General features: G+C 40.0%; 1 protein-coding gene across 1 annotated transcript in view; it reads right to left on the reverse strand.

Moving 5' to 3' along the window:
* The window catches only part of CHN2 (chimerin 2), a 452,170-nt gene that overhangs the window by 233,555 nt on the left and 191,372 nt on the right, over positions 1–27,243 (reverse strand). Inside the window, exon 2 of the mRNA XM_053608457.1 lies at positions 19,221–19,259. Within this exon, the coding sequence (XP_053464432.1) occupies positions 19,221–19,259 (39 nt within the window). The remainder of the gene's footprint in view (positions 1–19,220; positions 19,260–27,243) is intronic.

Genomic DNA, 27,243 nt, shown 5'->3' on the forward strand with positions numbered 1-27,243 from the left:
AAAGAGAAATTTTAATTGAAGGATAGACAGCCAGATGGAAAGAAAAGTGATGGAATATATTTTGTAATGATGGCTCCCCAATGCCTTTGGCACAACATGGTTATGTCCTTACCTAATTAAGTGCAGATTTGCCAGTTTTAGCACAAAGAAGAAACTATGCAACCCTCCAATTGATGTTGAAATGTGCCACACTTCTAAGTGAAGGTTGCCTACACTAATGATGAGGCATGTGTCACATAAGGACGACTGTACCCATAAATGAAAGAAAATTGGAGTTCAGCATAGCCCTTTCTGAGCTCAGAAAGACACCAAAAATGAAAAACAGATAAAAAGAAAACCTTCAAAAGCTTGCCTCTCTCTGGAGAAAGAGCGCGCAGATCCTAACGCATCAGTACATGGCAGTGTGGCTGGGTGGAGGAGAGAGGAGCTGCCTTGCACATGAGACCGTCAGCCAGTTGGCACATGTTACTCAGCTTGAGCTACCTATTTTCACTGGCCTTCACACTCCCCTAGTTTTTCCCCCTTCTATTCTGGCTGCTCTCTTCTCATGCCCGTTGCTGACTCCTCCTTCTGTACCTGCCCATTAATCATACCCAAGGCTTATCTTAAACCCTCTTCAGGCTCTAGTCTCTGTTTTCTCCATAAAGAATCTCCTCCACATACCTTACACACAAAAGGCTCTGGCATCTCTGCTCAGAACCCAAATTTCCATTTCTCCTGAGTTCCTCAAAAGGACCTCAAGTTCAACCTGTCAAAAGTTGAACGCAGGATGTTTTCCTCCAAATCTGGGCCTCTTCCAGGAATCCCGATGTCAGCAAAGGAGCCATTATCCATCCTATTTCTCCAGCTGGCAACTTAGACATTGTTCATCACATCTCACATGGCCAGTTTATCAACAGAACTGTCAACTCTGCTTTGTAAAAGTCTCTTAAGCCTGTCCATCACTATCACTAATCCCTGTTTCAAGCTCTAGACCAGCAGTTCTCAACCTGTGGGTCACGACCCCTTTGGGGGTCAAACGACCCTTTCACAGGGGTCGCCTAAGACCATCCTGCATATCAGATATTTACATTATGATTCATAACAGTAGCAAAATTAGTTATAAAGTAGCAATGAAAATAATTTTATGGTTGGGGGTCACCACAACATGAGGAACTGTATTAAAGGATTGCAGCCTTAGGAAGGTTGAGAACCACTGCTCTAGACTCTTACCACCCTCCAGCCTGTTCTATACCTGGTGGCCAGAGTGATTATTTTAAAACGTCAATCAGATCATGTCACTCTGCTGCTTAAAAGCCTTCCATGAGGTACCATTGCTCTCAGCTGAAGATCAAAATCTCTAACATTGTGATAGTTCCCTAAATGACCTTGCCTCTGTCTACTTTTACAACCTTACCATGAATCATGCTCCCTTTCCCTAAATGCACAGTGCTCCCTTCAACCTCAGGACCTCCAAATCTGGGCCTCTTCCAGGAATCCTGATGTCAGCAAAGGAGCCATTATCCATCCTATTTCTCCAACTGGCATCTTAGAAGTTGTTCATCACACCTCATATGGCCAGTTTATCAACCTTACCAGGTGTTGGGCATAGCATTCTGGACCATGCTATTCTCTGTGTCAGCTGCTCAGCTAAAATGGTTATTTTTCTTTGAAGGAAAATCTATGGTATCTTCCTCTCAATCCCCCCCACCCCCACCTCTTGTTATCTACCCTCATTATCATGACCTCAGTTCAAACATCAACTTTGTGGAAGAGTCTTTCTTGGCCTCTCACACCAGACCCAAAGACACTGTCCTAGTCTCTGCTCTTATAATTCCATGCACTTTCCTTTATATAACATATCACAATTATAATTCTGTATTTTTTGGTGTAGGTGCTAGAAACAATCGTCTCTCTCTCCCATCTTGTAAGTCCAACCATCAGGGAAGAGATTGTGTTTGGTTTTGCTTAATCTTAAATCCATAGAATTTGTTGAAGTACTATGGATACAAACACAAATAAAATCACAACCTCTATTTCAAGAATCCTTTCAGCTATAGAGGGATATTCAGAAATTAAAAATATGTTTATGAAATAGTGCAGTGAATACAGAAGCAGGTACCAATATCCCTCAGAAAGGACGAATTAAATGTACGAAAGTCCATCTTCCAATGGATACCATGTTCCTGCAATAAAGAGTGAGGATCTCTCTATACACTGACAAGGGATGATATTCAGGATATTCTGATAAGTAAAAAGAACAAAATGAAGAAAACACATGCACACGAACCCATATACCCAGAGTATAATGTACATATCAATGTATATGTGAAACTTGGTAAATGTGGAATGTAAGTGTCTTGGCACAGTAACTGAGAGAATGCCAGGAAGGCTATGTTAACCAGTGTGATGAAAGTGTGTCAAACGGTCTGTGAAGCTAGTGAATGATGCCCCATGATCATATCAATGTACACAGCTATGATTTAATTAAAAAAAGTAGCAAAATTGTACTTGTACCCCATGAATATATACAAATAAAAAACAAATTAAAAAATTTTTAACGTTTAAAAAGAAAGGGAGTAAAATTTATTTTTGCTTATATCTATATAAAGAAAATCTGGAAGGAACAAGGAGGTAATAAGAGCAACTACTTTTAGGGGTTGAAAAGAAAGACAAGGAGAGGATTAGGAACAAGATTCCTCAGTGTATACCTTATTGTGTTGTTTTGACTTTTGAATCATACGTATGTATTGTTTAATCAACAAGGCTGTAGGACATAGACTTCAAGAAGACTTCTTGTAAAACAGGAAACACGAGGAAAGGCTGGCCAATCAAAGATACAGAAATAGATGTAGACATTCCACTGGCTTCCCCAGTACAGCTGTGCCCTCTGTAATCACCAAGGAAGCTGCCTGGAGTTCTTTATTCCTTTCATATCACACCAAAGCTATTAAACTGCTTTTTAGCAGAATATTGCTGTTAATGAGCATAATAGGAACAAAAGGGGCCATCTCCTTGAATCACAGAGGATTAGATCTAAGAGGAATTGCAGAACTCCCATATGGAGAATCCTGTCCACTCTCTTCTTCCTATTATTAACACCTCTTGAAGCCAACAGTTATATGTAAGGGATATGGCTGGAATGGCTTTTGTTAATACCATTTTTAATGAAAGGTGGCAAAGAAAGTATACCTGTTATAAAAGAGAACCATTTTTAGCTAAGTGCTCCTTTGTAATTCATAGCAAATATATGAGCATGTGCTGTACGCCAGACACCACAATCAGCATTATATGGAGGCTTTGAGGATGAATGGAGAGGCAGGGAGAAGAGAAAGGAACCAGCATGCTAAACACCTGCCATGTCAGGAAGAATATTTTGTTGAATTGTTATAAGAATACAGAAAAAAAATAACTATCATTCTCATTCTCATTTATTGATGAGAAAATAAGTGCAGAGAGGTTAAATATCTGCCCATAGGGCATCCAACAAAAACGTATCCTTTTGATTTCAAAGCCCTGGTTTATTTTTCCTGTGCCTCAGGGTCTTTGCACTTACTACTCTACCTCAACTGCTCTATCCCAAGATACTATGTGGTTGTAATGCTGCAAAATGTGGGGAAATTGAAACCTCATATCCTGCGGTTAAGAACGTAAAATAGTACAGTTACTTTGGAACAGATTGGTAGTTTCTCAAAAAGTTTAATATAGAGTTAGCATGTGACCTAGAAGTTCCAGATATATAAGATACACACACAAATATGCCAAAGAATTAATACAAATGTTCAAATAAAAGCTTGCACATGAAAAAAAAGATACCACGTGGCTCACTCTCGGCCTCCACTCAGGTCTCTGCTTCATTCTCACTTTATGGGGGAGGTCTTCCTTGACTTGCTCATGTGAAATTCCACCCATCACTCTGCTCCCTTATATCATTTTATGTTTCTTCACAGCACTCATCACCATTAAGACCATTAATAAATAAAAAGTGGCTGGGCTTATGCCTATAATCCCAGTGCTCTAGGAGGCCAAGACATGAGACTCTCTTGAAACCAGGAGTTTAAGATCAGCTCAGGCAACACGAGGAGACCCTCTTCTCTAAAAAAAACTAAACCATTAGCTGGGTGTGGTGGCTTATGCCTGTAATCCAAGCTATTCAGGATGCTGAGGTAGGAGGATCCCATGAGCCCAGGAGTTTGAAGCTTCAGTGAGGTCTGATCACACCACTGCACTCCAGCCTGAGGGATAGAGCAAGACATTGTTTCAAAACAACAACTATAAATACTATATTTATTCATTTTGTGTACTATTTTCTTTTACTAAAACCTAATCTCTTTGTGGGCAGAACTTTGTCAACTGAAGCATCCCTGGCACTTAAAATAATGCTTGGCACACAGTAGATGCTGAATGTGTATTTGGTGATTAAATAGACTATATCTAATGGCCCAATCTGTGCCTCTGATACAGTGAGACAGATATGTATGGGGAAAAATAAAACAAGTTGGGCCAACTGATTTAACAAGGAGAAGAGTAGGAAGCCACTCAGTTTACTCAAGTGGTCAGGGTGGCTTCCCAAGGGTAGAGACAGGGAGCTCTCCCTGAAAGATTAGTGAGGTTTCTTCAGGAAGAAAGGAGGGAGGGGGTTACAGGCTATAGGTGAAGGAAAGGTCAATAGCAGGAAAAGGAAATGGTGCTGACTGGTCAAGGAGAGGCCATTGTGGCTGTGGAGCCAGATGTGTGGTGTGAAAGAAGGACTTTGGCTGGCATCCTATGGAGTGTGAGTGCCGGTTCCCTCCTGTCTACAATGTGGACACAGTGACATGTTATAAGCAGGAGGCACATGATATAGTCTGCTTAAAAATAGTGGTGATGTGGATAAGGCTGTTCAGAAGAATAGAGGATGCCTTTTGGGGGCACTTGCTATATGCCAGACACTTGATATGCATCTTCAACAAGTTTCCAAGGTCACTGTTTTTCCCCCTCACTGATAAAGTAGTGGAGATACCTGCCAGCTTTGAAGATGTTTAAGGTCACACAGATAATAGATGAAACCAAGATCCAAAGCCTCAATTGCTAAACTCAGCGAGCATCAATTATGGGGGGCTGCTCACCTCAGACACTCCCAGGAGCTGTTATGAAATATACAGATTCCCGGACTCCATCTCTGGCTATGCCCACTCAGCCAGTCTGGCTAGGGTCCACCAAACCTCTGCTTTTGAGAAGTATCTTTTCAGGATACTCTAATGTATATTCAGGAGCAGGGGCCATTGTCCAGGGGAATGTCAGAGCAAGGAAACAAGTGGGGACATTTTAAACAAAGGACAGGTGAGACACCAGAAGAGAATGTTCCAGGGCCTAAATTAGATTGGCACATGGGGTGTAATAGGATAGGACCTTGCTCTGTTGCCCAGGCTGTAGTGTCATGGCATCATTGCAGCTCAGGGCAGCTTCAACTTCAAGTAATCCTCATCACTTGGAATCTAAGCTCAAGTAATTCTCCTGCCTCAGCTCCCCAACATGCTGGGATTACAGGTCTATGTCACCCTTCCGAGGTAGGTGTTGATTCTTGAAGCTAACATTAAGACACAATGGTTAAGAGCACTTAACCATGAGAAAATTTGGAGTCATCGGGGTGGGTTCTCTCTCTTCTGCCACATGAGGACAGAGTTCATCCCTCTTCTGTCCTTCTGCCTTCCACCACATGAGGACACAGCAAGACCATTACCAGATACCAATGCCTTGATTTGGGACTTCCCAGACTCCAGAACTTATTTTCTAGGAAGGGAGGAACAAGATGGCGGCCAAGTAATAGCTTCCTTGCAACTGGGCACAGTGAGTCTGGGGAGACAAGACTCTAGGCATCTCTGGCTGGTGGGATCTTCCCATAAACATACCTTTGAGGACACAGGGAGTAAGTGAGAGACTTCTGGACTCCAGGAGGACAAAAGCAGTGGAAAACTGGCAAGTGGTTACGTGTGTTCGTTAGGTCTAATCCCGCCAGCAGCTGTAAGTACAGCAGCAGTGAGACTGCAAACTAGAAAGGCCTTACCTGTGAGCTGCTTTGGTGTTTTTTGGACTTGGTACTCAGTTCAACTAACTTGGGAGAACTTGGGCAAGAGTGCAGAGGACTGTAAGTGTTGTCTAGGGCCCCAACTACTGAGCTGCTGAGACAGACAAAGTTAATAGTGTTCAGCTGTGAGCCACGTGGAGCCATTGTGGGAGAACTGCCCAGGCAAGCTTTGCCCTCAGGGCAGCAGAGCAAGGATCAGGTGGGAGCTAGTAATCTAGTAACTGAGCAACCTAAAGGCAGGGTCTGAGACGCCCTGGAGCCTTAGCCCTTAGGGGCATAAGTGAGACCAGTTTTGGCACACTGGTTAAGTGGATAGCCACTTCAGGAGTGATCCCAGCAATAAGCACCTTCCTGGGAATGCTTCTGCTTAGCCAAGTTTAGCAGTTTAAAGTGCTTTTTATAGGGGCTGAGGAGAGATTTAGGATCTTCACCCTGTGGGGTTTGAGAAATCAGCAGAGGTCTCCAGTCTCCATCTCATACAGGCGTATCAGCATTGTGATTAACATCGCATACCCCAGAAGATCACCTGTTGCCCAGACAATATTCATCAAGATATATATACAGCTTTGTTTTGGAGGTTTTTTTTTCCCTTTGGTTGTTGTTGTTGTTGTTCTGTTTCGTTTTTTAATTTCATCATTTTCCCTATAGATTTTCTTTTCCTCTTTTCTTTTCTTTCTTCATTTTTCTAGTTTTAATGTAATTTCCCATTATTGCCTTTTTCAATAATTAGAACTTCATTTTTGCTAGTGTTTCTATCCTTATTATTTGTTTTTTTTCCCCTCAATTTTATACCATAAAGTTTTCTGTTTGCTTGTTTTGGTTTGATTTATAGCATTTTTGTCTTTCCTCTCTACTTGGTGGAGGTGGGCTACTGTGTCCGAATAGGCTAGAAAAGAGCTGCTGACCTCAAGGGAACCACCCAACCCAGCACCCCCAGAGGTTGAGGGTTTTTAAGGTTGGGTCAAAGTACCCTATATACACCTATATTGCTCTGTCTTGTCTCCCTCTTTCTGTGCACCTCTTCTTTTTGTCAATTTTCCCTTTTATCCACCCCCTCTCCTTTCTCTTTTTTTCTTTTCTTTCTTTTTTTTTTCTTTCCTTTTTTTCCTTCTTACTCTTCAACCTTCTCATCCTTCTGGTCCTGTACCAAAAGGACTCATCGAAACCCTGGTCCAGAGGCATGGCAACTTAAAGAGCAAGAGGAAGTGAAAGGAAAATTAGGGCAAGAAAACAGATGAAAGAAATCACTCATGAGAAAGAATCAGCAGAAAAATCCTGGCAACATGAAAAACCAATCCAGAGCAACCCTTCCAAGGGAACGTGAGGTAGCTACTGGAGAAGATTCCACCTATAAAGAAATGTTAGAAATGACAGAAAGGGAATTTAGAATACAGATGATGAAAACAATGAAGAAAACTGATGATAAAGTGGAAAATAACCAAAAGGAAATCTAAAAACAGAATCAAATAAGAGATGAACAATATGAAGAATATAGAAAGGATATAGCAGAGCTGAAGGAACTGAAGCAGTCAATTAGGGAACTTGAAGATGCAATAGAAAGTATTGACAACAGATTAGACCATGCAGAAAAAAGAAACTCAGAGGTAGAGGACAAAGCTCTTGAGATAACTCAGATAGTTAAAGAGGCAGAAAAGAAGAGAGAGAAAGCAAAAGTTCACTGACAGAGTTATGGGACTTCATGAAGTGTTCTAACATATGAGTAATAGGTATCACAGAAGGGGAAGAAGAATGCCCCAGAGGAATGGAAGCCATACTAGAGAATATTGTAAAAGGAAATTTCCCAAATATCACCAAAGATTCTGACACACTCCTTTCAGAGGGATATTGGACCCCAGGACACCTCAACTCTACCCAAGCTTCTCCAAGACACATTGTGATGAACCTGTCCAAAGTCAAGATGAAAGAAAAGATTCTTCAAGCTGCCAGGAGTAAGCACCAGTTGACCTATAGGGGCAAATCTGTCAGAGTGACTGCTGACTTCTCCAATGAAACTTTCTAAGCAAGAAGACATGGTCATCTACCTTTAATCTACATAAACAGAACAATTTCCAGCCCAGAATTCTAGATCCTGCTAAGCTAATCTTTGAAATTGATGGAGAAATAAAATCATTTACTGATATATAAACATTGAGGAAATTCGCCACAACAAGACCAGCTCTACAGGAAATACTTCAACCTGTTCTACAAACTGACCATCACAATGGATCAACAGCAAAGTAAGATCTCAGCTATTAAAGGACAAAACCTAACTTCCACACTGATGCAAACTATAAAACTAAGCAATGGACTCTCACAAAATAAGATGAATAGAACACTACTATAATTATCAATTATCTCAATAAATGTTAATGGCTTGAATTCCCCACTGAAGAGGCATAGATTAGCTAAGTGGATTCAAAAACACAAGCCATCCATTTGCTGTCTGCTGGAAACACACCTAGCTTCAAAAGACAAAACTCCAAGTTAAGGGTTGGAAGACAATTTTTCAGGCAAATGGAATTCAGAAGAAAAGAGGAGTTGCAATCTTATTTTCAGATACATGTGATTTAAAGCAACCAAAGTCAAAAAAGACAAAGATGGGCACTTTATATTGGTCAAGGGAAAAATATAACAAGAAGATGGTTCAATTCTAAATATTTATGCACCCAATTTAAATGCTCCCAGATTCTTGAAACAGACCTTACTCAGTCTGAGCAATATCATATCCTGTAATACCATAACAGTAGGGGACTTTAACACTCTTCTTTCAGAGCTGGACAGATCCTCTAAACAGAAATTAAACAAAGATTTAAGGGACTTAAATGAGACCCTAGAACAACTGTGCTTGATAGACGCATATAGAATACTCTACCCAAAAGGTAAAGAATATACATTCTTCTCATCACCCCATGGCACATTCTTCAGAATTTATCATATCCTAAGACACAAAACAAACCTCAACAGAATCAAAAGAATTGAAATTTTACCTTGTATCTTCTTAGACCACAAGGTACTAAAGGTGAAACTCAACTCCAACAAAAATGTTCAACTCCACAAAAAGGCATGGAAATTAAACAACCTTCTGTTGAATGACACATGAGTGCAGGAATAAATAAAACAGGAAATCATTAACTTCCTTGAGCATAACAACAATGAAGACACAATGAAGAGATTCAAAACCTGTGGGATAATGCAAAAGCATTATTTTGAGAGGAAAATTTATCACTTTAGATGCCTACATTAAAGAAAACAGAAAGAGAGCGCATCAACAAACTCACAAGCCATCTTACAGACCTGAAAAAAGAAGAACAATCTAAGCCTAAACCTAGTAGAAGACAAGAAATCTCCAAAATTAAATCAGAGATCTATGAAATCGAAAAGAAAAGAATCATTCAGAAAATTAATGAAACAAGGAGTTGGTTGTTTGAAAAAATAAAAAAAATAGATTAAACCTTTGGCCAGACTAACTAGAAATACAAAAGTAAAATCTCCAGTAGACTCAATCAGAAATGATAAAGGGGAAATAACAACTGATCCCACAGAGATACACAAGATTATATCGGAATACTACCAGAAACTTTCTGCCCAGACATTTGACAATGTGACGGAAATGGATCAATATTTGGAATCACACCTTCTCTCTAGACTTAGCCAGGAAGAAATAGAACTTCTGAACAGACAAATTTCATGCACTGAGGTTAAAGAAATGATAAAAAAGCTTCCAGCAAAAAAATTTCCTGGTCCACATGGCTTCACACCAGAATTCTATCAAACCTTCAAGGAAGAGCTTATTCCCCTACTGCAGAAATTATTCCAAAAAATTGAGGAGGAAGGAATCTTCCCCCAACACGTTCTATGAAGCAAACATCACCCTGATACCAAAACCAGGAAAAGACCCAAACAAAAAGAATTTCAGACCAATCTCACTCATGAATATAGATGCAAAAATTCTCAACAAAATCCTAGCCAATAGATTACAGCTTATCATCAAAGTCATACATTATGATCAAGTAGGTTTCATCCCAGAGATGCAAGCCTGGTTTAACATACGGAAGTCCATAAACATTATCCACCATATTAACAGAAGCAAAAATAAAGACCCTATGATCCTCTCAATAGATGCAGAAAAAGCATTTGATAAAATCCAGCATCCTTTTCTAATTAGAACACTGAAGAGTATAGGCATAGGTGGGACATTTCTGAAACTGATTGAAGCTATCTATGACAAACCCACAGCTAATATTTTACTGAATGGAGTAAAACTGAAAGCTTTTCCTCTTAGAACTGGAACCAGACAAGGTTGTCCTCTGTCAAGATTTTACTTTTCAACATAGTGCTGGAAGTTTTAGCCAATACAATTAGGCAAGACAAGGAAATAAAAGGAATCCAAATGGGAGCAGAGGGATCAAACTCTCCCTCTTTGCTGACAACATGATCTTATACTTAGAGACCCCAAAGACTCAACCACAAGACTTCTGGAAGTTATCAAAAAATACAGCAATATCTCAGGATATAAAATCAACGTCCTCAAATCAGTTGCCTTTGTATATGCCTAATTAAGGACACAACACCCTTCACCTTCAATGACAATGAAATACATAGGAATATACCTAACGAAGAAGGTGAAGGACCTCTATAAAGAAAATTATGAAATCCTAAGAAAGGAAATAGCAGAGGATTTTAACAAATGGAAGAACATACCATGCTCATGGACGGGAAGAATCAACATTGTTAAAATGTCTATACTTCTGAAAGCAATCTACCTATTCAATGTCATTCTTATTAAAATACCAACATTGTACTTCCAAGATTTGGAAAAAATGAGTCTGCATTTTGTATGGAACCAGAAAAAAACCCGTAAGGCTAAGGCAGTGCATAGTAATAAAAATAAAGCTGGGGGCATCACCATACCAGATTTTAGGCTGTACTACAAAGCCATAGTGGTCAAGACAGCATGGTACTGGCACAGAAATAGAGACATAGACATTTGCGATCGAATAGAAAACCAGGAAATGAAACTAACATCTTACAACCACCTAATCTTCAATAAACCTAACAAGAACATACCTTGGGGGAAAGACTCCCTATTCAATAAATGGTGCTGGGAGAACTGGATATCCACATGTAAAAGACTGAAACTGGACCCACACCTTTCTCCATTTACAAAAATTGATTCAAGATGGATAAAAGACTTAAATATAAGGCATAAAGGGGGAAGGGAGAAAGGGAGGGGAGGGAGGGGGGAGATTGGCGGGATTACACCTGCAGTGCATCTTACAAGAATATATGTGAAACTTAGTAAATGTGGAATGTAAATGTCTTAGCACAATAACTAAGAAAATGCCAGGAAGGCTATGTTAACCAGTGTGATGAAAATGTGTCAAATGGTCTATGAAACCACTGTATGGGGCCCCATGATCACATTAATGTACACAGCTATGATTTAATAATAATAAAAAAAAATCCTCAAAGAAAGCATAGGAAGAACACTGGAAGATATCGGCCTGGGGAAAGACTTCATGAAGAAGACCGTCATGGTAATTGCAACAACAACAAAAATAAACAAACGGGACTTCATTAAACTGAAAAGCTTCTGTACAGCTAAGGAGACAACAACCAAAGCAAAGAGACAACCTACACAATGGAAAAGAATATTTGCATATTTTGAATCAGACAAAAGGTTGATACCTAGGATCTATAGAGAACTCAAATTAATCCACATGAAAAAAGTCAACAATCCCATATATCAATGGGCAAGAGACATGATGACAGACGAATGGCTAACAAACACATGAAAAAAATGTTCATCATCTCTATATATTAGAGAAATGCAAATCAAAACAACCCTGAGAGATCATCTAACCCCGGTGAGAATGGCCCACATCACAAAAATCTCAAAACTGCAGATGCTGGCGTGGATGTGGAGGAAAGGGAACACTTTTACACTGCTGGTGGGACTGCAAACTAGTACAACCTTTTTGGAAAGAAGTATGGAGAAACCTCAAAGCACTCAGGCTAGACCTCCCATTTGATCCTGCAATCCCATTATTGGGCATCTACCCAGAAGGAAAAAAATCCTTTTATCATAAGGACACTTGCACTAGACTGTTTATTGCAACTCAATTTACAATCGCCAAAATGTGGAAATGGCCTAAATGTCCCCCAACCCAGGAATGGATTAACAAGCTGTGGTATATGTACACCATGGAATACCATTCAGCCATTAAAGAAAAATGGACACTTTACATCCTTTGTATTAACCTGGATGGAAGTGGAAGAAATTATTCTTAGTAAAGCATCACAAGAATGGAGAATCATGAATCCTATGTACTCAATTTTGATATGAGGACAATTAAGGACATGGTGGGGTGGGGGAAGGGGAGAACAGAGAGAGAGAAAGAGGGAGGGGTGGGGAAAGGAAGAGCAGAGAGAGGGAAGGAGAGAGGGGGGTGGGGCCTTGGTATGTGCCACACCTTTGGGTGCAAGACACAATTGTAAGAGGGACTTTACCTAACAAATGCAATCAGTGTAACCTGGTTTCTTGTGCCCTGAACGAATCCCCAACACTTAAAAAACAAAAACAAGTGGGATAGTATTTTACTCATACACAAAAAAGATGGTGAAAATGTAAGATTCCACTGATGGAAATGCAAATGAGAAGGTGCCTTGAGTGCCTTCAAAAATTCAAAAGCAGAACATTGCCTGTGGCTCAAAGGAGTAGGGTGCCAGCCTGCCCCTTATGCTGGAGGTGGCAGGTTCAAACCCAGCCCTGGCCAAAAACTGCAAAAAAAAAAAAAATTCAAAAGCGGATTAACAGAAATTGGTTACAAATTGAATGAAGAGAAGGACCCCAAGTGACTGAGAGATTGAGATGTGATTAACAGAAACAGAGAATGCAGGGCACGAAACATTCCTAGACACTTCCTCCCCTATGTCAGCAGGCTAAATTGCATAGCTGTGACTGTTAGGAACCCCTCAGCTTTAGTAAAGAAAAATGTAATAGTTCACCAATCTCACAACCAACTAGTACAGTCCTAGCCAGGGAGCAACTTGGAAGAGGGAAGGAGGAAGGCCCCCGGTAGACCCCACAAGCCAGGGATACCATCTCTCCTTGCTGGTACCTCAGAAGCAGACATCATAATCTTAATCAATGGCTTATTTCTCCATGAGTTGGTCTTAGAATCCACAAGACCTGCTCTATGCTGTTCTAAACAACGGCAGTTGGCAAACAGATACAGAAGCCCATTTGCCATCTGTATTATAAATCTCCTTACAAAGATAACGAGCAGGCAATCAATCACAGCGGTCATGGTGAGACCCGGTCTCTGATCTTAGCCTCAAATGAGAGCCAGTCTTCATTTCCTAGATTACCTTTAACAGAAGAAACATCCATGGAAAAAAGCTCCAAGGCATGTTAAATATATGAAATGAACTATGTAATCTGAAATCATAGCTTCTTGAATTTTCTTTGTCTAACAAACACAAATCCCAAGCAAGTGCAATAATGTATGTCGCCTCTTGACTGGTCTGTGAACCTAAAGGTAAAAGGATGGAATTCACAACTAAGCAACGTCCCAAATATGATCCATGCACTGCCCAGCCCTGGGCCCTGGGCAGCACACAAGGGAATTTCTAGTGCTGGAGTAAGCTGTTTGGCAGGGGTGGTGGGCACTGGGGAACAGAGGTGGAGATGGCCAGCTGCCCAAGCAACCCAAAGCAGATTGGGAGCTCACCAAGAGAACTTGTCACTCTCCCTTCAGTGATGAAACCTGACAGACCGTCTGCTGGGAACAGACTCAACCTGCTCCCTGTGGGTGACATGAGAAAGGCCATAGCTGGGGATGTGGAAATTTGGGCCACCTGGTGACAACACTGAGTTTTTCTTTTAGGGAATCAAAACCAAAGCCTTCTCACTGATTTCATAAGTGTTTTTGTGTTTGGTCTGAGAGTTGAAGATTAGCTATAGATGTATGATACTTTGTGGCAAGACTATATAGAAAGAGCTCAGTAAGTGATGGTGTTAGCTTCTATGAAAAGGAGAGGGACCGAGTGGGCAGGAACTCCAGGGGCATCCTGTAACATCATAGTTTCTTCACTCAACACCCCATCTTATCCATCAATTCCAAGCACAGTGCCTGGTTTAAGATAGAGACTGAAGACATATTTGCTAAATGAAGAAATAGATTAATTAACACCATACATTATACAAAATATTGAAAGAGATGATTTCTATGGTTCCTTACTCTTTTGAATTTCTTAGTCAGACATCTGTGGCTGCCTCCCCAGCATCCATTTCTATCTTTTCCAATTCCAACATTAATCCAGATTTTCTAATCATGTAGGTTTCCCAGGTTCCTTCCAGTGGGGTCCTGATTGGTTTAGGGCAGTTAGCACATACCAACTCTTTGACCACAGTGATGAACTCAGGAATGGACAATTCTGGTCAATTAGGGCTGAGACTCAAATGTTGAGACTTTGTACTGTCAAAAAGGTAGACTGTCTCTTTACCTGTTACTTTTTTTTTTTTTTCGTAGAGACAGAGTCTCACTTTATGGCCCTCAGTAGAGTGCTGTGGCCTCACACAGCTCACAGCAACCTCCAACTCCTGGGCTTAAGCGATTCTCTTGCCTCAGCCTCCCGAGTAGCTGGGACTACAGGCGCCCACCACAACGCCTGGCTATTTTTTGGTTGCAGTTTGGCCAGGGCCGGGTTTGAACCCACCACCCTCGGTATATGGGGCCGGCGCCTTACCGACTGAGCCACAGGTGCCGCCCTACCTGTTACTTTTTAACAAGGAAGTGATAGCCCTGGTATTGTCTGTAGCTATCCGGGGATAACTAAGAAAGAATATTTTAAGAGTAGAGCCAAATCCAGGAAAGTGGAGCCAAGACAGGAAGAAATATGCACTGTGTTTTGGTAATGTCATCTAAGTTTCCAGAGCAAGTCAAGCCTAAAGCCAGTGCCTCTGGACTTTTTGCTCAATTAAATCAACGTAATTGAGTAATGTATTTTGTTACTTGCAGCCCAGAGCATTGCAATTAGCATCAAAATTTAGAAGCAGCTTCTTATAAGGAATCATTAGAAGAAGACTAATATTCTTTTAGGAATGATGTCACAATTAGGACAAATTCTTCGTAATAAGAATTTGACATTAACTAAGTCAAATTTACAGTCAAAAATAGTCAATAAAAGCAAAAAGATAGCTATATAGATCCCTCATCACTGCAAATCATACATTTTTAAACCAAGAGTTATAAACTATGGCATAAATATATTGCATGCAGTAAATAGATGAGAGATTTGATAGTATCAAGTTCCAGAGTTTAAAAAATGTGTGATGGAAGAATACAGATTACATAAGTTATATGCTAACAAGTTTAACATCAGTATTTAAAATTAATCTCTTAACGATGATTTGTGAGCACTTCAAAGAGAAGAGCTTGGTGATTCCTGAGGTTCAGAATGTGTTCACCAACAGGTTATCTAACACAAAACAAAATTTAATATTCAGATAGCTTTGCTGGATTTTCAGACCAGGGAAAAGCTACAGTTTTAACACATTTGTATTTCTATAAGTATCACATGAAGGTCAATAGGCCTTCAGATTCTTTCTAGTCATTCTTCAAGGCTCACATGCAAATTTAGCTTCTTCTATAAAGTCTCCTATGATCCCAGGAAGTAGAGTAGTATTTTGTTACCAGAATCCACTTGAATTTTAAGTATGTTGGTTTACAGTTGTCTCCTTTACTAGACTATAAATTGCAGGAAAGTATAAACCACACTATTCATTGTTGATTCCTAATATCCTCCAATATTCAGAAAGCATTTGCTAAAAGATTAAATGAATGGATCATATTCTTAGGAAATGAGATGAGGTAGCATGACCTTGATAATAATCTTGTGAGGATATATAGATGTCTAAGTGGCCCAAAGTCAAAGAATGCACGAAACAGAGCCCAGTTGACTATTAGTTGGGTTTAATAAGGAGGAACTTTACATACGTTATTACCGTATTTTGCCTTGCATAATGTGCATCGTTTTGTCCAAATTTTAGAGGGGAAAAAATAAGAATATGCATTATACATGGGTACTATGGCTTGGCGGGGCCTCCCAGGGTGCTATGCTCTCCCACCTGGGTCCACCAGGTGCACAGGGTTCCAGTTTGGGAAGATCTGGGATCCAGTGGAAGTGGGTAAGTGGCTTCTACTGAACATCTTGATCCAGGAAGGGGTAGTAATAGGGCTGGTGAGGCAGGCTGTGGCTGTGTGGGGATGAGGGCCGGCCCCACAGAGGTGACCGGGAACCCCACACAGGCTCCAGGGACCCAGCTGGCCTGTGTCAGAAGCTCCCGCCCTACTAGCCATGCCTGTGACCATCTTGGCCTCACCCTGATGTGGCAGGGAGGGAAGGGCTCCCAGGAGAGAGGGCCGGGGCAGCCTTCACAGAGTGGGCATCTGTGGGAAGGTGTTGCTATCTGCATGTTTACCAGAGGAACATTAGCCTTCTCCTAATATGTCTCTCCCAGCTGACAACAGACCAGTTTCTCAAGGAGCATTTTTTCTGAAAGTTCGAGCCAAAAACATGGGTGTGCATTATACATGGGAGTTCATTTTACACAGAAAAATATGGTAGGTTTGTACTAAATGACTTCAACCAATCCTTTTGCAGGTCAAGTTTTATGACTCTAGAGCAAATTTTAAAAGTACAACTTGGTTAGATCTAAAAGTGAAACTTAAAACCAAAAATGAAGGTAAAATTGATATTGTGACATGGAAGTAGCAATGCTTTTTCTACCTTCCTCAGGACATAGAAATGCTTTTAAAGGGATCTATCAGGTGGCACAAGGTCTCTTAGAAAAAGGAAAAGTGACTTGAGCCAATACCGTCTTTTCACTTCAGCAAAGTTCTCTGCCATGTACTCAGCAAATACTTATTAGCTAGTTAATGCACGCAAGGCTGTGTGCCTGCAGTGTGCAAGACTCAGTAAGTCAGAGAACACTCCATACCTCTCACTACAGATATTTTGTTGATTTACTGTCAGAGTACTTCACACTCCATTAGGAAACAAACAAAAAATACCATCCAATTACTAAGTCATTAGCTCTGCCTTTTAAAATAGAAGATTGGGACATGAAGCATTAGATTGGAAGGCCCCTTAGAGACCTTGTACACCCCCTTTATTTCACAGATGGAAGAACAGACCAGTATAATGAAGAACGAGGTGCCTCTGGATGTGATGACAAGGAAGGATAAAAACAAGATGTTTGTGAAGTGAAACAAATAGGCTGAAGGGACACCAAGTGCAGCCTAAAGCCATTTTTACACAACAACACAAAAACTACAACAAAATGCCTGCATGCTAAGCATGGGTTTTTAAACAACTAGAAGGATATGTCTTCTAAAACTGACAGGGGTTAGCTATTGGGAAAGAAGAAGAGGGGGTTGGAAATCCTGGTTTGTGGGTTGTGGGAAACTTTTACTCCCTGCTTTATGTATTTCCCAAATGTTTGTTTTTTATGTAGCTTTGTATTGCTTTTGTAACAAATGCATACATAAATGTATAGAAGTGTGCGTATGCCAGTACGTTTGTGTCTACAGTATATATATGTATGTGTGAAGTTTTAAATATGAAGAGTCTTGGAGAGTTGTGGGCTATGGGTCAGGTGCTTCTGGGTTCCACTTGGAAAGCCATCCTACCACTTTCTATGAAATCTCTGACAAGTCATTCAGGCTTTGTGAGCTGTGGTTTCCTCATATGTGAATGGAGATAATAGTATCCATGTATTGGGGCAGTGGTGAGAATCTAAGATACAGTTGCTTAGTGCAGTGGCGGGCACAGGACAGGTTTTCAATGAGCAGCAATGATTATTCTTATTACTGAGCCTGAACCAGAACCAGCATCCCATGGCTGTTGACACAGTGGGTCTATCCTACCCCAGATCTTCCCTCTCTCAGTGGAGAACTGCTGAGTCAGGGATATGATACTAAGGAGAGAAAAAACAAGTTCAAGGTGATGACAACAGCCCACCTTTGTGAGGCAGCTGAGTGATGGTCAGATATGATCTCTGTTTCTTGCAAGTCATCCTTAGTGACGAAATATCATTCTTCACTCTCTGTTAATTTTTCAGCAATTAGGCTCATAGCTCAGGGATTAGGGCTCCATCCACATACACTGAGGCAGGTGGGTTTGAACTCGGCCCAGGCCTGCTGAACAACAATGACAACTTCAACCAAAAAATAGCCAAGCATTGTGGCTGGTGCCTATCATCCCAGCTACTTGGGAGGCTGAGGCAAGAGAATTGCTTAAGCTCAAGAGTCAGAGGTTTCTGTGAGCTGTGATACCACAGTACTCTACCAAGGGTGACATAGTGAGACTCTGTCTCAAGAAAATAATTTTTTTTTCAGCAGTTAATGGTCATCTGATATCACAGCTTTAGATAATCAGCCAAGAACATAAATCACAGAAGTCAACACACTCACTCATTTTTTGGGGGGACAGAGTTTCACTCTATCACCCTGGATAGAGTGCTATGGTATCACAGCTCACAGCAACATCAAACTTTTGAAACTAAGCAATCCTCTTGTCTTAGCCTCCCAAGTAGCTGGGACCATAGGCACCTGCCAGGATGCCTGGCTAGTTTTTCTATTTTTAGTAGAGAGGGGGATCTCACTCTTGCTCAGCCTGGTCTTGAACTCCTAATGCCAACCAACTGTGCATAAAAGTAAAATAAAAATAAAGCTCCAAACTAAAAGGCAGAGATTCAGAATGTGCACCTCCATTTTCCAAGCATTCCTGAGGAGAGTCGCCAGCAGCTGGTTCTCTCTCTCTCTCTCTCTTTTTACAGTTTTTGCCTGGGGCTGGGTTTGAACCTGCCACCTCCGGTATATGGGGCCGGCATCCAGTATATGGGGCCAGCGTCCGGTATATGGGGCCGGCGCCCTTCTCCTTTGAGCCACAGGTGCCACCCCAGCAGCTGGTTCTTAGATATATTAGTCAAGGGAGAGGGGCTGAGTTAATTCTCTCTGACTACTATCTCTCCTTAGTGGAAAAAGAGAGATTTGGGTTTTCAGCACTGTGATGTGGGACCTTGTGTGTACTACACCAAGGACAAAAATTGTTCCAAAAGGCAGGCCTGATGAAGACTTCTGAGGAGATTTTCACTTCTGGTACTCACAGTACGATTTCCATATTGGAGGCTGGTATTCTTCAGCATCTAGAATAAAATAAAGAAATCAGTCTGTCAGCCTGAATGTCAAATTGTCAACATGTGTCTTCTCTGGGGGAACAACAGTCTGTCAGCAGTACTTGCATTCCCGTCCTGGGGGACTTTGCTCGTATATGGGGTGGTTCTGGGCATGAGGGAGGGGACATAACTGGAAACCTTGTGGACCCAGCCCCACTTTCTTCAGATCACTTACTGTGATAGAATCAATAGCTTAACAATTTTCATAGAGCCCAGTAAATCAAATAAAGATTTTTGAAGCAATTAACTTGATTGTACCCTCTAGTAATCCTTTCAAACAGTATTTATTTAACTTGGCATAAAAAAACATATAATTTATCTCACAATTTCCAATCAGGCCTTTAGCCTATTTATTAAGACTTGAGGGCAAGACGCAAATTGGCAAGTATGTAATATTAAGTCTGTAGAGTTGCACAACTCAACCAACTGAACTACTAAAATACTTGGTCTGACAGCAGAGACACTGATGATTCAATTGGAATTGCATCATCTCCTTGAATTAACTCCAATGTGTGACTTAGAAAATTTCCAGAAACCTCTCAGCAATCTGAAGTGTCAGAGTGAAAGAGTTACAACTAAATGGAGAGGGTGAAATTGTTATTCATCAACCTAGGAAACAGACAATAGGAGAAAATCTGCTCATTCAGTTGACTCAACCATCCTAGTGCCAACAGCTAAATTTATAATGCGAGTGGAGCTATTAGAGTCCTCTGAGCTCATGGCTATAAGGCCTTGGGAAAATATTTTCTAGCTTAATTAGCCAGCAGAAAAGTCCTTTCCCTCAAAACACAGAATGTTGAGGGAGGGAGACCATAAAAATGTCCTTTTATTCAGCCCTTTTAGATAAGGAAACTCTATTTTTCTCATCCTACAACCCCAGGGTAACCCACAGCCTGTCCTTAGATTGCCCTGTGCTTGTGTTTCTGCTCTGTTATTCTTTTCTAACTTCATGTTGGACGACAGTTTGAGAGTGTTCCCCTACACATACACCCCGGAGAAACAAATGTAGTATTTATAAATAAAAATTAAATGAAGAGTGGTAATTTTTCCCAAATCCTACTTAATTTACACTGCACAGCTTAAATGAAATTCTTCCACAATTAATATCTTGCTCTCTAGGGTGCTCTGTATCAGGATGTTCAACTGACTGCCTGCCAAGGTCATTCCATACAAATGAATGTACATTGTTAGGCCTGAATTGTTATAAACTTACATATGAGTAGTCAGAACATACAGGCACACATACAAACACAGTGCATTAGTGATAGCTTATGTTGTTATTCAAACTTAGTTTGCTGAATAAATGTGATCATTAACTTAATACTTCTGTCAAAGTAAGAGGACAATATTTTAAAATAGTTAGTTTTTAACCTAAACTATTAATTTCATTCTATATGTGACATAAACGGATTTTAGTGGGTTTACTATAAGCATTTGTTTATAAAGAACATTCAAAGAAAGAAATCAAATTGCTTAGTTTACAATGCATTTCTAGAAACATCTATACAATGCCACTTATCAAAAAATCCAGATGCATTATGTGAAAATGTTGACATCTTCAAAAATATTTTTTCAAAGATAAACCCCCCCATACACATAGGCATGCACACACAGTATAGATTTCACAGATAATGTAATTCCTGAGATGCCTCCTACACACTAGGAATCCACATGTTATTCTGGATGAGATTTAGTCTACGAAGTAAGCACAACCCACAGACCTAGAAGTGGTCATGGATGTTAACAATCTAGTGCACTGCTTTCCATATATTGAGGCCCAGACAGAGGGATCAGTCTTTTTATGGATCGACTAAGTTCTTCCTACCTAAAGTTAGACTTTTAGATTAGATGACTCTTCACTGTCCATCTCAGTCTTATTCTGTAAAAAACCCAGAACTTTGTTTCATTTGAAACACCAACCCCTAACTTTCCCTGGATTTAGGCTGCCCCTGCAGGCTACATAAACAATTTATCCCTCTCCAGTCACTCCTTGTTGGCAATGTAACAAGAAGGTGAAGAAAGCCACCTGGAGAGACTGGAGATCAGACCACTCCCTTGCATACAATTCTCCAGTGTCCTCCTTCTGCATGTGGAATGAGATCTGAACACCTGGCTGTGGCTGGCAGGTCCTGAGTCACTGGGAGCCTGCCTGCCTCTCTGACTCCACTGTACACATCCTGCCTTTTTCCACTGTCATCCAACCACACTGGCTTTCCCTCTGTTCCTAGCACAAGCCAGGCTCTTTCAAGTCCCTTCACCTTTGCTCTTAGGGGCTGTCCATGTAAAATGCTCTCCCACAGGTCTCTGCCAGGCTCACCTATTCTAGCACATAGGGCTCAGCTGAGGTGACCTTCCCGGGGCTTTCCCTGCCAGCCTTGTACAAAGTAGCCTTCCCGCTACTCCAGTCGGTCTCCTAACAGAGACCTTATTTTTCTTCATAGCACTTACTGCCATCTGAAATTATTATTTATTCCTTGCCTTATTTTGACTGGTCTCATCCACTAGGGACTAAACTCCACAAAAGCAAAAATTTTGTATCATTCACTTCAGCATTGCCAGCCCTCAGAAGGGTGCCTGGCATACAGCAGGCACTTAACAAAACAAAACAAAAACTTGTGTTAAATATATGAATGAACTCTCAAGGTTGAATTCCTACCCCTGACAACTATTGGCTGAATAAGTTGACGTGGATTATCCAGCTTCTTTTAAGAGCTCCCCACTACTCATTTTTTGTAAGAAAATAACATCATCTACTTCATAAGCTATCTTTTAGAGGCACTTTGAAATTAAATGAGATAGTGTATATAAATTCTTGGGGCAACACCTGGCAAATAGAAAGTCTCACTAATGTTATCATATTATTATTATTATTATTATTATTATTATTGTGACATCACCCTGTCCTGATTCTTCCGGGGTGGGCTTTTGGCTCTTGTCTTTTCTCTCGACTGTGGCCAATGACTGTCTTGATTCTTGTCCCCAGACCTGCAGCCTGTAATTATGTTCCAGTGCTGTTGTCATGGAAGGGTTTTCTTTCCCATGTAGAAGAATTCAAAGTGAGAGGCCATTTGTCATGCTTCAGTGGAACAAGTATATGTTTCACAAACCACTAATGCACGCTGTTAAGAGGCCTTGGTCAAGTGACAAAGCACAAGATATTCTTAATACGTTGAAATAAATCTTCAGTTTCTCCTAACCTTCCCCCTCTCCAAACATACACATTATTTGCCCCAATGTCACACAATACTTTTTAAAGATCAACTTTACTCTTAGATAACCTGTCACTTCTTTAAAAATCCTGTAATAGTTTTTCAAAATCATTGAGTTCACCTTCATCATTTGGCAAATAAGGAAAATGAAATGCAGAATGATTAAGTGATTTCCTCTAGGTCATAAAACAAGGTAGAGGCAGAGGGTGGGAGCTTTGACTTTCTGATCTCTGATACATCATTCATTCTTGTCAGGCAGTCTCCCTGAATTTATGTATGATGAAATTAAGAAAATAAAATTAGTATATACTATACTTTTATTTCAGTTCTTGAGAAGCTTAAAAGAAAAAATAATATAGAGAAAAGAAAAACATTTGTATTATGAAAATTTATCTTTAAATCAAACGGTGGGGCAGCATGCCATCTCTGCACATACCCAGCTAAACGGTGAAGTTTAGGAGATGCAAGGTACTGGACAAACTGACAACATAAGACATAATGCTTTTTGAAAATGTACTGTCTTGCTAAACATTTTACAGAAATAGGCATAATGTAGAAGGAAGGTAGAGGAAATAAAATGAGAAGCTGCATAGGAGGCCGAGGCGGGTGGATTGCCTAATCTCAGGAGTTTGAGACCAGCCTGAGCAAGAGCGAGACCCTGTCTCTACTAAAAATAAAAAAAACAGCTGGGAATTGTGGTGGGCACCTGTAGCCCCAGCTACTCAGGAGGCTGAGGCAAGAGGATCACATGAACCTAAGAGTTTGAAGTTTCTGTAAGCTATGATGCCACAGCACTCCTACTCAGGGCAACAGAGTGAGATTATGTCTCAAAAATAAGTAAACAAACAAATAAATAAATAAATACTGGTGACCCCAGAAGATAGTTTTGCATTTTTAGAAAGGGATGATGAATTATAAGAATCAGAGAGGCTGGACAGCGCCTGTGGCTCAGTGAGTAGGGCGCCGGCCCCATATGCCGAGGGTGGCGAGTTCAAACCCAGCCCCTGCCAAACTGCAACAAAAAAATAGCCGGGCGCTGTGGCGGGTGCCTGTAGTCCCAGCTGCTCGGGAGGCTGAGGCAGGAGAATCGCCTAAGCCCAGGAGTTGGAGGTTGCTGTGAGCCGTGTGACGCCACGGCACTCTACCGGAGGGCAATAAAGTGAAACTCTGTCTCTACAAAAAAAAAAAGAAATCCAGAATCAGAGAGGCTTAGAAATCTTATTGTTTAAAAACTTTGACTAATATGTATCTAGCCTTTTAAAAAAATGTGTCAACTCTTTGACTCAGCAATTCTATTTATGGTCATCTAGCCTAAGGTAGTAATTGAACATATATGCAGACATATATATGATCAAGGTGTTCATTGATGATCTCTGCATAAGAGTGAACCTAACAGCACAGAAAGAAGGGAGTAGTTAAATATCATGTACTTAGCCACGAAGATAACAGTTCGAGTTACAGCTTTGTGGTCAAGAGCACAGCTAAATGTCTAGGGTCAAAACCTAGTTCTGCCACTTACTAGCTGTGTGACCTTAGGCAAATGATCTAATCTGTTTGTGCCTCAGTTTTTAAATCTATAAAGTGAGCGTAATAATATGACTCAGCATGTAGCATTGTTGCAAGCATTGCATTGGTTAATATGTATAATGCTGAGTCTATAAAGAGAAAATAACAACTATAGTTCATTTCAGTATAGCCAGGTATAGGAGAAAGCTAAAAAAGAAGAGATTAATGGAATAAAAGAGAGACAGAGACAGAGAGAACCCTAAATAAAGTGCAATTAAAAAAAGATGAACATAAAATAAATTGTGATTAAAAATAAAATAAAATACTAAGCCAGGTGCCTGACATAAAATAAACTCCGTGCTTACTGTTCCTACTTACTTTAATGATAGAAAAATTTTCATGCTATCCTGTTAAGTATTAAACAAATCAGTCTAAAAAATAATTTAAGTATCATTTCATTTTTAAGAAAAGGTAAATATTTATGTATATGTAGATATAGAAAATATCTAGAAGACTATAAACCCAATTATTAGAAGGTGATATACCTTATAGTGAAAATATAAGTGATTTCCATCTTTTTCTCTTTTGCTTACTTAACAGTTTATAATTTTCTATAAATATTGCTTGTACAAAAATTTAAAAGAATGAAAAATAAATTTGTAGAAGTGATATATTTTTTAAATACATTGCCTAAATAAATTGCCACCCTGAATATAAAGTAGATGTAAAAAGACCTAACAAAAATGATCCTTATGATAACACGCAATGTGTAAAGTATTTGGGCAGGAAATGCTAAGAATAAGACAAAATAAAAGAGATCATTTCTTCAGTAACAAAAGACCATCCCCAATTCCCTTGGCTCTCTTTTAAAAATGAAATAAACATTAATGAACAATTCTGAGCAGACTGGGAAACAAGTATCACCTCTCATTAAAGGTGGAGGGAAAAAAGATATAGATGGTTAGAAAATGATCAAAATCTTACAAAAATAGATAATAAGACCCCTCAAATGAAATAATCCATACAGAATGGGAACATATTAAAGAAAAGAAAAAGAATAGATGGTTAAAGGGGCCCAGGGGGGTAGTTTAAAACTTGAGAGCAACCTTAAGAAAACCTTAAGTGCTAAAGTAATAAATCCTAAAAAGATGGTCTGTGGAAGAAGACAAAGAATTCTGGGATTATCCCACAGAAAGCTCCTCAATGTGTGAGACAGATGGAGAGGACGACAGGGACAACAGAAACCAGGTGTCATAAAAACTCATCTTTCTGGACAAAGAGCAGAGCAGAAATAAAGGAATACCTCTATTGTTTTTACTAAACTTTAAATAATATCCTCTTATTGTTGGAAAACAGAAAAAGTTGAATAATTTAAATATGTATTTTTAAAGAAGTCCTCTACCTCAGAAAAAAGCAGCATTAAGAAATTTCAGTGAGGGCAGCGCCTGTGGCTCAGTCGGTAGGGTGCCGGCCCCATATACCGAGGGTGGTGGGTTCAAACCCGGCCCCGGCTGAACTGCAACCAAAAAATAGCTGGGCGTTATGGCGGGCACCTGTAGTCCCAGCTACTTGGGAGGCTGAGGCAAGAAAATCGCTTAAGCCCAGGAGTTGGAGGTTGCTGTGAGCTGTGTGATGCCATGGCACTCTACCGAGGGCCATAAAATGAGACTATGTCTCTACAAAAAAAAAAAAAAAAAAAAAGAAATTTCAGTGAATCCTTATGGATTTGGTTCTGTAAATAGTGAATAATGCTTTTCAAAAATAATCTCATACCATAAATACTGTTCTGCAATTTGCTTTTTGAATTTAAGAACTATTTCTTAAGCATCTTTCCATGTCAATACACATAGATCTGTGTTCACTTCTTTTTTAACTTTTGCTTGGTCTTCCATGGTATGAGTATTTCAAAATATATTTCATTCATTTATGTGATAACTTCCAATTTATGGACATTTAGGCTATTTTCAATTTGGGGGTATCATTAAACAGTGCTGCACTGATATGTTATATATGCAGTATAGATTCAGGGATGTTGAACTGCTGGGTGAAGTGTCTGTGACATTTATTTATTTATTTATTTATTTATTTATTTATTTATTTGAGACAGTCTCACTCTGTTGTCCTGGCTAGAGTGCAGTGGCATCATCATAATTTGCACAGCCTAAAACTCCTGAACTCAAGCAATCCTCCTGCTTCAAGCCTCCAGGGTAGCTGGGACTACAGGTGTATGCCACCACACCTGGCTAATTTTTTCTATTTTTAGTAGAGGTGGGGGCTTTCTCTTGCTTAAGCTGTCTTGAACTCCTGAGCTCAGGTGATCCTCTCGCCTTCATCTCCCAGAGTGCTAGGATTATTGAATGAGCCAACAGACCCAGCCCGTGTATTTTTTTATTTTAACAGTTATTGTTAAAGTGGCTTCCAAAAAAAGTGTGCCAATTGGAACTCTCAAAAATGTGTACGAGAATGACTAGAAAGACTATTTCTTTGCACTCTCACTTAGCAATACTGGCTGATCAATATACATCTTAACTTTTAATACCTTCAAGTCTCAGTTGGTACTAGTTTTCAGTCCCACCAACAGTGTGTAAGAGTTCCATTCTCTTTCACATCCATGCTAGTAACCTCCATTCATGGAAAGTTGTATGGATAAACATCAAAGAACTAAAAGTAGACCTACCATTTGATCCAGCAACCCCACAGTGGGGTATTTATCCAAAGGAAAATAAGGCACTTTTGTCAATAAGATGCCTGCACTGGAATGTTTACTGCAGCACAATTCACAATTGCAAAGATGTGGAATTGACCCAAGTGCCCATCAGTACACGAGTGGATTGTTAAATGTGGTATATGTATACCATGGTGTATTATTCAGCCATAAAAAATGGTGAACTAAGACCTTTTGTAACAACCTGGATAGAAATGGAGACCATTCTCCTAAGTGAAGTAGCACAAGAATGGAAAAAAAAAAAAACACCACATGTACTCACTATTCAATGGGAACTAATCAACACCCATGTGCATATTTGATAGTAAAACTCAATGGAAAGAATGCAGGTAGGAGAGAGTAGGAGGGGACAGGTAAATTTACCCCAGTGGGTACAATGTGCACTAATCGGGTGATGGGCTTACTTAAAATTTTGACCCAAACTGTACAAAAGCAATTCATGTAACAAAAAGATTTATACACTCATAACATTCTAAAATAAAATAAAATAAAAAAGAAAAGGCTCCACTAGAAA

The sequence above is a fragment of the Nycticebus coucang genome, chromosome 11, assembly GCF_027406575.1.
Source record: "Nycticebus coucang isolate mNycCou1 chromosome 11, mNycCou1.pri, whole genome shotgun sequence".
NCBI classification, from domain to species: domain Eukaryota; kingdom Metazoa; phylum Chordata; class Mammalia; order Primates; family Lorisidae; genus Nycticebus; species Nycticebus coucang.